A 12,252-nucleotide genomic window follows, 5' to 3' on the forward strand; every position below is an offset into this window, starting at 1 on the left:
TTTAATGTGTTGTGATTCTGAATCTTTACTTAGGAAGTTTCAACCCCTGCCTAGGAGCCCTAGTATTTCCCTTACCCTTTCCTGTAATGTTTTCATGATATCTGGACTTTCACTGAGGCCTTTGATCCATTAAGAATTAATTCTGGTGCAGGGTCATATATAAGGGTCTACTTTCAGTTTTCTGCATGTCAATTTTGCCAGCACCCGTTGTTGAAGGGTCTGTCTTTCTTCTAACCTGTGCTTTTGGCTTGCTTATCAAATATTAGGTGGCAAGAGGTCTGTGGGTTTATTTCTGGGTCTTCTATTCTGTTCCATTGATTCTGTTCCATTAGGCATATTCTTGTGCCAATACCAAGCTCTGTTTATTACTATGGCTTTATAATAGAGTTTGAAATTTGGTAGTACTATTCCTTCAACATTGTTCTTCCTGCTAAAGATTGTTTTTGCTATTCTGGGTCTTTTATTATTCCATATGAGTTTTTGGATTGCTTTCTTTATTTCATTGAAGTGTTCTAAGTGCTTTCTTCATGATGGAATTGAAGATTAAATTCTGAATAATTTCTCCAGTGTCAAGCTTTGTAACACTATGTTAATAGCATTTAACTCTACATTTTTACAATCAATGGTGAGTGCAATGAAGTATTCCAAATAAAATCAAATTGGACTGAACATCACATAAGAATTATATATAATGAATTTCCTAAGTCAGAATTCAGCATTGATTAATCATTTTAAGTGCTAACAATCAATTTCCAAAGATTGTACCTTTACTCATAAGCACATACACTAGTGAGCAATTGTATTGTAGGATTAAATAAAATGTATCTTCTGAGATTGAGTTCTTTATTTTAAGTTACACTACATAATACATGACCTATTGAAAATTTATATTCAAGTTAAGGTTACTGAAGTATGAAATAAAAATAAATACAAATGAGTTATATATAAAAATTTCTTCATTATATATTTAATATGTTTTAGTGGAATTTAAATTATATAACTATATATGTAAAATTCATATTACTTCCTTATAAAAAGTCAGTAAGATTTAAGAAAGTATATTTCTGGAATGTGATTTGCCTTAAATATGGCTTTTCATTCAATAAGACTATATACCTAACATCTGGGTTTGGAACTTTGTTGTATATTATCAAAAGCAGACCATTTTAGAAGTAAATTTACCCTTTCTCCTTCAGGCCCCAGTTGTCCTGCTTCTCCAGGAGAACCGATGAAACCCTTAAAACAAACAAGAAGTCTTTATATAATCTCATTTAAATTGTCCACTCATACATGATATTAAACAGAAGTACTTCAAATTTTATTTGTAGTAATATTAAATTATAATATTTAAAATTATGAATAGCTTTTCCTCCTGTTACTTTTCTTCAAAAAGTTATAGACCACTCTGAAAAAAGTATAGGGAATGCAACTTAACACATGGCAACTAATAAAAATAAACAAGACCAAATTTTTTCCCTTATGAAATTTACTGCTCATCTCTCTCTCTCTATGTGTGTGTGTCTATATATCTGTACACATATAATATGTATAATATATTATATATGGTTCACTGAAATGTAAGTTGTAAGGCAGAAGGCAGACAGCAAAAACTATACAAAAGTACACAGGAAAAAGTTTCATTCCTATGTGGTAAGAGGTAAAGCCAAATGAATAAAGTTTCAAAGAAGCTGGCATTTGAGATAGTTTTAGACAGTAAGTAAAATTTTGAGAAGAAGAGTTTAGAGAAAGAACATCTAAGAAGCAAAATAAGAGTAGGAAGACATAATAGAATCTGTAAATGGTAGCAAAATGTTTGCAGTTGGTAACTGACTAGATGCTGTCAAGTGGATGATTTGGAGAAGGCCAAAGACCTATGCTATTCTCATGAAGATTCCAATCTGGCCTGAGAAATAAGACATACATATAAATAACTGTGTAAAGCATTTTATTCTGAGTTTTAGTTATATCTCACCTATGACAAATAACCAATTTTACTATTTTTATAAAGAATATCATGGTCTTAAGTTTCAGGCTAAGAATTTCTGAGTTTATATTTTAGACTAAAAGAAGCTCTACTCATTAAGCTACAAAGGGCCATAAAATAGCTTTATATGTTCTCCTTCAGAGTTTTTCTGTGGTCCACAGAAATGTGCATAAATCATATCTTATCTGAGGCTATCAGACCACTGATCTGACTCTGCTTCTCTCTCGGAAGTAGCCTGTAGTGGTCACCACCCCTGTTCCACTAACACTTAGGATTTCCATACAAGAGAGGACAATGAGTTAAAAAGGGGAACTGGTAGGTAGACTGGGATAAACAGTGGTGGATCTAACACTTGGAAGATAGTATCTATCCTGTCTTGACCCTTCTTGTTTCCACAATGCCTTGAGCTCCTGCTCAAATGCTTCTTCCTGATCAAAAACTTCTTCCCCTCATGCCCTGGGCGCCCATTCAACCAATGAAAAGAGACAGAACAGGTATGCACAAGCTATCAAGCAATCAGTACAAAGTTCAGGGAAATAAGTATGGTATGGGCCCCATATGCTAAACTGAGATAACTCCATTGAACTCTACTTTGGGCCTCCCATCTGGATGGATGGAAAGTCTTGTTAGTTTCTTTCACAGCTTTTCTTTCCTTTTCAAACAAACTCTGTTTATCTTTTTATAAAAAAGGGATTCCACAGGAAATAAAAAAAATAGAATAGCAACTTTGGAAGCAAAATGACCAACTCTGTCTACAGAGAAGATAAATGTTTTATTCTAAGGAGGCATCATTTGAGCTGAGTCTTAAAGAAAAAGAAATACAGTGTCTCATTAATCATTCAATTAATTGGAATGAAAGAACATTACATTTATAAAACCTTGCAAATTGTTCGTGATTAATGGACAAGAAATTAGGTTGGAAAGGGAGAGAGGCACCAAATCAGAAAGTCTTTTATACCACAGTGGAAAGTTCAAGATTTAAAATGTCAGCCATTAAAATAATTAAATATAGTTTTGAGGTAATCAAATCTGTAGTTTATAAAATTCACTTGGATTTCAGTGAGCCAATAGATCTTTATCTGACTCTAGGAATGATTATAAAAATAATGCTTGAGTTTATAATCAAATTTTAGTACTGGTAAAATATAGAAATCAAGCAAGAAAGCTGAATGTGATAGAAAGGATGATTTTTGTTAGTCATTCTGAGTTTATGGTTATGCTGGGACATCAAGATGTAATTATGTTAAAAGGAACTTAGGAATGTGATACTCATAGGAAAAATCTCACATTGAAAATATTTAAAAGTCACATATATCTGAAGGTAGACTAGACTTCTGAGGATAAAATAGAAAAGTTACCATGGGTTAGAGACTGAGGCTGAAATGGAGGTGGGGGAGAGGTTCCTTTATAGGTGCCAGATTAAAAAAACACCCAGGGTATGAAAAGAATTTGAAGTAGAGATATAAGAAGTTATTTTAACTTTTAAATATAGTCTACTAATTGTGACTTAAGAAACAGATGACAGTTTGGAGTAAATACTTCTGTAAAACTAACACTATAAAACTAAAGCATTAAAAATGTAAAAGTTATTTGTACACCCATAGCAAAATTATTGATAATAGTCAAGAGATGGGTGGAAGCAACCTGCATATCCATCAACAGATGGAATATATAAATTAAATGTGGTATACATATGCAATGGAGTATTATTTAGCCCAAGGAAGGAATTCTGACACATACCACAGTATACATGAACCTTGATGACTATTATGTTTGTGTATGAGCTAATAACTCCAAAACATATGTGCAAGACTTTTTTGGCACTGGATAGCTTACTCTTCCTGCATTTTTTCATCTTGCCTTACTCTTCCTGCATTTTCTCATCTTGCCTTATGATGCACAAAAGACACATTATAGAATCGGGATAGTAAGTCTATTCCACATTCTGGAGACTATACTTTGTTTAAGAATGCTAATCTCAGTTCTTACAACTTGAAGGTAAATTTAAGTATACTGTACCTTATAGGTTTTTTTTTTTTACCTTATACTTTCAAGTTTCCCTCACAACCATTACATAAGAAAAATGAAGCCAAGAGTATGAATAAATATTTAAATCACAGAGCTAGTAAAAGAAAGACCATGAAAAACAGAGTAGCCCATGAAACTCAAATATCCACTTTTCATCCATTAATTTTTCTTATTATTCCCTGGATTTGAAGAGACATATGATTGCAGTCCAATGTCTAGTAAGAATACGTGACCTTTTTTTTTTTTATTATGTCTTGACTTAATCCAAAGATAAAGACAACAGAGCATAATGGAAATGGTATAGAGCTAAATATGGCTTTAACATTTAAAAATATTAATTGCATTAATACATTAATCACACTAATTAATACATTAATTACATGATAGCAGCATATTTCCTTCTTTGCAGATGTTTTGTTGCTTCTGACAGTTATGATTTTTATTTCATAAAATCATCTCAGCCTTAAACTTCTATGAATTCTTTCTACCATTGTTTCACCATGACTTTTTAGTTTTGCATACATACATACATACATACATACATGAACAAATAGTGCTATACATTTCTTCCCCTTTTTGTGGTAGCAGGAATTGAACTCAGGGTTTTGTGCTTGCTAGGAATATGTTTTATTATTTGACTTATGCCCCAGTCCTTTAGCTGTTTGTTTGTTTTTTCAGATAACTGGGCCTGCCCTGGACCTTAATCTACCTACTTTCACCTCCCAAGTCACTGGAGTTATAGTCACTCACACCTACATTCAGGCTATGTTACAAATGTTCACTAAGCACACATTATAACATAATTTTAGGATTTCAAAACTAAAATGTATGTAGTTACATAAATATGGTGCATTAACATGTTTCACACAAATTAAAGCTAAGAACTGGAAATTAGTAGAAATTAATATTGTGAGACTATTCCTGTAGACTTAAAAGTGAAAATGGCAAGTGTATTCTTTTCAGACTAAAAGTGAATAAAATTCAAAGCTCTTATAGAAGCGGGAGTGTGATAAGTGGTTTGTGCATTTCATTCTACTTTTATGGAAGCATGCTTAATGAATGACAAAATGCTTACTTACTCTTGCACCTTTAGGACCTGGGTTCCCTTCTGATCCAGCCAAACCCTAGTGTGAACAGAAGACACTGTCATCATGCTATAGTATTTTAAAAGATTTATCAAAAAATAAATTAATGAAAATAAAATAGGCATTATTTCCACAACCATAAAGCTCAGAGCTTTCTATATCTAATTAATATTACGTTTAAGCAATTTTAGGATTTCAGAACCTAAAAGAGGTGAATATACTTATAAGCAAATATATTTAGTTATGTAACTATAGCACATTAATGGTAAATGTTTCCCTAAATTATTTCTCACTGCAAAACTATTCAGGCCACTTTTAAATATTTCTAATTAAGTTGTTGTAAGATATGTTCTGATTGTTGTCATTGTTGTTGTTGTTGGCCAGCAGTGGACTTGACTTAAGAGCACTGTCTCCTGGTCGTTTCTTTTGCTCAAGGCTGGCACTCTACCACTTGAGCCACACCTTCACTTCTTTTTTTTTTTCCTGGCTAATAGATAAAATTCTTACAGACTTTCCTGCCCTCGCAGGTTTCAAACTAAGATTCTCAGATCTCAGCCCCCTGAGTAGTTAGGATTAGAGGGGTGAGATGACAGATCCCATTTGTAATATTTTTTTTTGAAAGAATACATTTTAAACTGGGAATCATTGTTCCTATGCTTAAATGTTCATAATTTGTTTCTCAGATAAATCATCATCTGACTTTTAACCATTACCATTTTGTAATTATTTCTCTATGAGTAACTCAGTGTTCAATAAAAAATAAATTAGCTGTCTTGTGAACATGAACCCTGGATATCAGAGACTACAATGTATCAGTGAAGAGAATAATTCAAAGGAGTAGTGTAAATAGTTACTGCACCTGCCTGCCAGGGTAGCCAGGTGACCCGGGACTACCAGTAAGTCCTGAAATTCCCTGGAATGAAAAGTAAAATAAATAAAACAATACCACAAATGCAAATAATGTCCAGTGAAACAAATCTGGTGTATTTTTAATATACAATTCTAGAAACAATTTTTTCTCATAAAATAACTGAGTCTCAAACATTGCTTATCTTATTGAAGCCAATATTTTTTTTTTTTTTGATGGTTGAATGAGTCTCAAAGGATTTAATTGGGAGGGGGTTTTATATAGCGGTAATGGCAGGAAAGGGAAGGACTTGGGCCATTGGCTAAGCCGGGCTGCCCATCAGGTGATGTCATGAAACTTCCTTTGTGGGCTGGACAACCCTATCATGGTGGCACGCACGTGTTCGCCCCCCAGGGGCAGGGGGCTTCTTTTCCAGTTGAGGCCAGAAGGTGGGAGGGACTCGCTGTTACACTATCCCAGGGATGGGGGAAGGGCAGCGTCTCGCTCTTGGTGCCCTTTTCCCACCAAGGCCAAAACTGAGTCCCCAACATCTCCCCCTTTTTGTTTTTTAAATGAGCAGGGGATGCTGTAAATACATGGCATATGTGGGCATAAGGCAAATGCTGACATAAGATCTGTGGGGCCCCTTCCACAAAAGGGGTGAGGGGTAGGTAAGGGGCCATCCATGTGATTTCGTCCAGAGACGCTGGAGTCCTTAGCTGGTCTCACGCCAAGTGCAGACATTCCTCTTTTTAAAGCCAATATTTTAAAGGAAAAATGATCCAAACAAGCTAAATAAAATAGATTACAGCTCCAAATAATATCAATAATGATGATAAGTCTAAAATAGCAAAAGCCAGAAGAGATTTATTCTAGAGAAAGAACTGGTGTTTTTCTTAATAATTGATATCTTTGGTAGTTGAATTCCTCCTTGATTCAGTTATCATGCAATATGCTTTAATTGTTTGAAGAAAACTGTCGATGTCTCAGAAGACTATAAAGGAAAGTGAATTTCAAAACCATGCCATTCTTCCTTCCTAAATTCAGTATATTTCTATAGCAAGTCTGATTAAGCACAGAGATTACAGCTGTCTTTGGAAGTTATATCATAAACAGAGATGAAGCTATTTGCCTCCAAAATTTACAAGCTGAAATTATAAACTGACAATCATGTCCAGTGGTGTTAGGAGGTGGGCCTTTTGGAAGTAATTATGTTCTGTAAGTGGAGTCCTCATGAATGAGATGAATGCCTAAGCCATTATAAAATGAAATTATCCCTACATAACAGATGAGAAAAATAATGTGTTTGGATTCCCAGTGGCAGATCACTTAGTTCGTAAGTGAGACTAATACCAGATATTTCCAGTCAAGGTTTCCTCCCTAGTGTGAGCTTGAAGTATAAATAAATTATAATAACATTTTGCAGAAAGTCTTCCAATTATTAGATTTTCTTTCATTGTTATACCTGCCTTCCTTAAAGTCCCATCTAAATAAAAAAATACACAGACCTTTTCCCCAGAGATTCCTAATTTGAGCATGGCAATAGAAAGGAGTGAAACAGATTTAAAAGGATTCTTTTGTTCTTTATGCCAGTATCATCTGGCTAATGCCATGCTATCTTCTTATTTTATTCTATACCTACCTAAATATCTCAGTAAAAGGTAAATCTGTCATAGCTCATAAGTAAAATCTGATTTTTCAATGGAATTTTCATACCTAGACGTCTTAACACATTCCAACTGCACAGAGGAAAACACAAAAGAATTTCACTGGATGTCTAAATTCTGATAGAATGGCATTAAGCAAAATAAACAAGCTCTTATCATAGCCTTCAACTGGCATAAACATGATCCAGACCAACCATACCCTAAAATCACATAAATAAGCAAAGAAACTCATAAAAACAACAATAACAACAACAATGCCACTCATTCATGCCCCCCTTTAAAAATGGGTTTATTAAGTTTACTGAGTCAAATCTGTAGACTGAGAGGAATAACAGAGATAAAGTTCTATCACTAGCCTCTTTAGAAAGTAATTAGGAAGCCTATCCCAATCACACTTCTCAGCAAGCATTAAAACACCCATTTGGCATCAGGTAGACTTCCTTCAGAATCTCACACTGATACTATATATAGTTGAATCTTCTCTATATGATCTGTCTTCTCATCAGTAAAACTGAATAGTGGTCATGAGATTATTGTGCAGAGAAAATAGAATAATATATAGGAACATCTTTAAAAGTGCAGATGCAGAGGCAACTACAATAAACATTAGTACTGCTGAGTATAAAATTACTTACATACGTAACATATTGAATAAGTAATTGTGCTTCTAGATAATAAGTTGCAGTTAGCAGTACTACTTTCTGGCAAATAATACTAGCTCAAATAGCTCTTATGCTAAATGACACAGACAGTATTATTAACACAAACTTTGACTCTTTCTATCTAGGAACAAGTAGAAAACAAGAACTAAGTCCAAAATATGTTTTTCCAACCTCTAACACTGACTTTAGACTCGTAAGATATATTCCACCTTTAGAATGATATCACTCATTTGGACAGAGCTGAGTAATAAAGTAAATAGGAGAGAACTGGTTAGTATTGACCCAGGACCAAGTTTTTCACTGATGTATCAAGTTTAAGGTTGCTTTTACTGATTTCTGGCAAAGTTTTATTGTCTTTCTCTCCAAGGACTAATTCCTACCTCCCTTCTTGTGGTTTCTTCCATCAAGAATTCTTAAATGCTTTTCAGCACTTGTTTTGTTTAAAACACCAAGACTGCACTTGTCACGAATATACATGTTGCTCTACCTGCCATGAATAGTAAGTATTACTGTCGAGAAGTTCTGCCTCAGAGATTGAACAGAAGGAGCTTGACCTCTTACTTGGAAAAACACAGAAAACTGGCATTATTTTGTTCATTTGTAGATTTCCTTAGGAATTAATTTTCTTTTTTTCTGCAATTTCCTTGAAGGCTTCCTGAAGCTTATAAATGAAATAATGATGGTGTCTGTTACCCTTATCAATTTCTAATGATGGTACCCATTATCTTTAGCAATTTCTAATCATTGCTCTGTTCACTATTTTATATCCACTGACTTAGCATACACTGTGTTGTCGACAAGAGATGTGATTCTAATTTATCCTAAGATATGATGATTTATTATTTTCTTTTTTTTCCAATTTTTATTATCAAACTGATGTATAGAGAGGTTACAGTTTCATACGTTAGGCATTGGATACATTTCTTGTACTGTTTGTTACCTTGTCCCTCATACCCCCCTCCCGAGTTATTATTTTCAAGTGGAAGGAAAAAACATCAATATGATAAAAGGAAAAGTAAATAGTTCCCAAACTGCTTCTGATTTTAAATGGTATACATGTACATGAATGGACAATCACATGGTATAATTACATATGCCATTATAACTTGGGTGTTAGTAAAAAGTTCTTATGCAATGGTCAGAAAATGGACATCTGTTGATAAGGCTTTAGTAAACAGATAATGCCATACAGATGTACAAAAATGCATGTAGGTGTGTGTGCATTTTGTGGGAAAGGTCCTGTGATATGTATGAGATTCTCAAAAGGGTCTGTGAAACACATGAAGTTGAGAATTATAGCTCTGGCCAGGCCTGGTATAAATGGCTCAGGCCTGTAATCCTCACTACTCAGAAGGCTGAGATTTGAGGACTGGGGTTGGATATAGTAGCTTGGGCAGGAAAGGTTGTGAGATTCTTATCTCCAACTAACCACAAAAAAAGCAGGGAATGGAATAGTGGTTCAAATGATAGAGTACCAGCTTTGAGTAAAGCAGTAAAGGACAGCATCTAGGCCTTGAGTTCAAACCCCAATACTGGTATTCCCCTAAAATAAAAGATTACTGCTTTGCAGTAAATTAGACAAATAGTGAGACTGAATAATAGTGAAATATTGTCTATTAAAATTTTTAAAGAATCTATTGCTAATCGATCAAAAAGTTGTCTTGCATAAGACACTGAAAAGAAAAGTCCCTTAACGTTTGTCCTTTCCAACAGGGCACATAAGAGTGTTAGAAAGGAGATACTTACTTGTTCTCCACGGAGTCCTGGGAGCCCTTGATGTCCTTTGAGACCCTGCAAGGAAAAAGGTGAAAATATGCCAGAAAAGTAAACTTACGTCAACAAAGTAACCAAACATAGGTAGTAAGTTGCTTTATCACAAATTTAAGTTCCTCTATCAATACAATACACTTTGCATGAATCTGTTTCCTATTTAATTTAATCAATTTAATTAATCAGCTTACTGTTTATTAAATAATACATTAATTTCCTATTAACTCTTTTTTTTTTTTTTTTGCCAGTCCTGGGGCTTGAACTCAGGGCCTGGTCACTGTCCCGGAGCTTCAATTTTTGTTCAAGGCTGACTTTACCACTTGAGCTACAGTGCCACTTCTGTCTTTTTCTGTTTTTATGGTACTGAGGAATCAAACCCAGGGCTTCATGCATGCTAGGCAAGCACTCTACCACTAAGCCACCTTCTTAGCACCTCCTATTAACTGTTAAAGTAATTTGAGTATTAATTGAATAATTTTATTATCAGCTTAAATAGTGTCTGAGTATTAAATAGAGATGGTAAAGCACAACCACCCTGTGTAGGAAGTTTGCTGAAGTTTGTGGAAAAGTTAGTTTTAGTTCAACAATGCTGAAATAAAATGCCCTCAGATGTACTTGTTTTAATTATTGAAAAGCTGAACCATACCAACTATTTCCTCTAGCCCTGACTGAATTAATTCAAATGATAAAGGATTCTCACAGAGGTCCCATAAAGCCATCTAGGAAACTGGCAACAAAAAAGTTTCCAAGTAAAAGAATCAAAATCAAATCTTTTTTTTTTTTTTTTTTTTTTTTTTTTTTGCCAGTCCTGGGCCTTGGACTCAGGGCCTGAGCACTGTCCCTGGCTTCCTTTTGCTCAAGGCTAGCACTCTGCCACTTGAGCCACAGCGCCACTTCTGGTCGTTTTCTGTATATGTGGTGCTGGGGAATCGAACCCAGGGCCTCATGTATACGAGGCAGGCACTCTTGCCACTAGGCCATATCCCCAGCCCCTCAAAATCAAATCTTATCAATAATTAACACTGACTGTTATAAAAAGAGACAATATCCTTTCTTCAGAAAGATCTTCTTGTAAAAACAAAATGAATGTTGATAAAAGAACAAGAAAATAAAGAAGATTTGCAGCTTATTTGTATAACTCTAATCAACCATCAGAAAATGAACCTACTGTTTCTGGAGGTTTTGGTGCATATAAAAAAAGAAAAAAAACTTTTTATTAAAAACTTCATGGAGTTTTAAGCAAAATATAACTTGAAAGTCAAAAATAACCACAGTTGACAAATATTTTTAAAATGATTTCATTAATACACTGTGAAGAAGGTAAGTTTTAAGATTTCCAAATATAGCCAATGAAACAATCATACAGGATTAATACCTGAAGTTTTGTCAGAACAGATGAGTTCAGACTAATGGATTAGAAAAGAAAGTTATTTGGCTAGATTGTAGGGAAATTAGAAGAAGCTTACTTGAAAAGTAAAGGAATAATTTCAGAAGCTTTTATGATTTTAAGTTTAACACTATAAAATGTTCAGATACAGAGAGATTTCTTGGAAATGGCTAGTGTTTACGTGTGGTTTGTCCAGACCAAAAAGCATGTTGAAATTTGATTCCCAGTGTAATGGTGCTGAAAGATGGAGGGGCTTTAGGAGCCAAGTAGGTCCTTAAGAGAGGTGAATGCTTTTCTTGTAGTAGTGTTCCTTCTGAAAGAGCTAGACAAGTTACCCCAAGAGCAGGTCATTATAAATACTGGCCCTTTTACATTTCTTCTTTCACATGTGTCCCTTTGGCCCTTCTGCTTTCTACCATAAATGGTGGCAAAGGAAATGAGGCCCTTACCAGAAGAAACCCAGCAAACAACAAAAGCCACATCTGTGGACTTCTTAGCCACTAGAACATGAACCAAATAAAACCTCATCTTTCTAAATTACCCAGCCTCTGATATTACAGCAGGAACAACAATGGACTACGGAATTCAAGAAAAGACTTGAACCTCATAAATCATGGTATTATCAAAATTTTATGTTTATTATGATGAACAGCATCCAATACATCAAGAATTTTCATGAAATAAGAAACATCCTCACACCACCAAGAGGTTGATGTTGGCTCAAGGAGACTGGAAATGAAAGCCTCCTGAAAGAGTTAGAGGAAGAAGAAGATTAAGGATCCAAGGCAGGACACGCGTAAGTTGGAAAGACTACTATGAGCG

General features: G+C 34.6%; 1 protein-coding gene across 1 annotated transcript in view; it reads right to left on the reverse strand.

The window, feature by feature from the left end:
* Window positions 1–12,252, reverse strand: part of Col24a1 (collagen type XXIV alpha 1 chain) — a 265,766-nt gene that overhangs the window by 225,147 nt on the left and 28,367 nt on the right. Inside the window, exons 7-10 of the mRNA XM_048352139.1 lie at window positions 10,020–10,064; window positions 5,957–6,010; window positions 5,092–5,136; window positions 1,183–1,236 (exon numbers count right to left, since the gene is read on the reverse strand). Of these exons, the coding sequence (XP_048208096.1) occupies window positions 1,183–1,236; window positions 5,092–5,136; window positions 5,957–6,010; window positions 10,020–10,064 (198 nt within the window). The remainder of the gene's footprint in view (window positions 1–1,182; window positions 1,237–5,091; window positions 5,137–5,956; window positions 6,011–10,019; window positions 10,065–12,252) is intronic.

Source organism: Perognathus longimembris, chromosome 7, assembly GCF_023159225.1.
Source record: "Perognathus longimembris pacificus isolate PPM17 chromosome 7, ASM2315922v1, whole genome shotgun sequence".
NCBI lineage: Eukaryota > Metazoa > Chordata > Mammalia > Rodentia > Heteromyidae > Perognathus > Perognathus longimembris.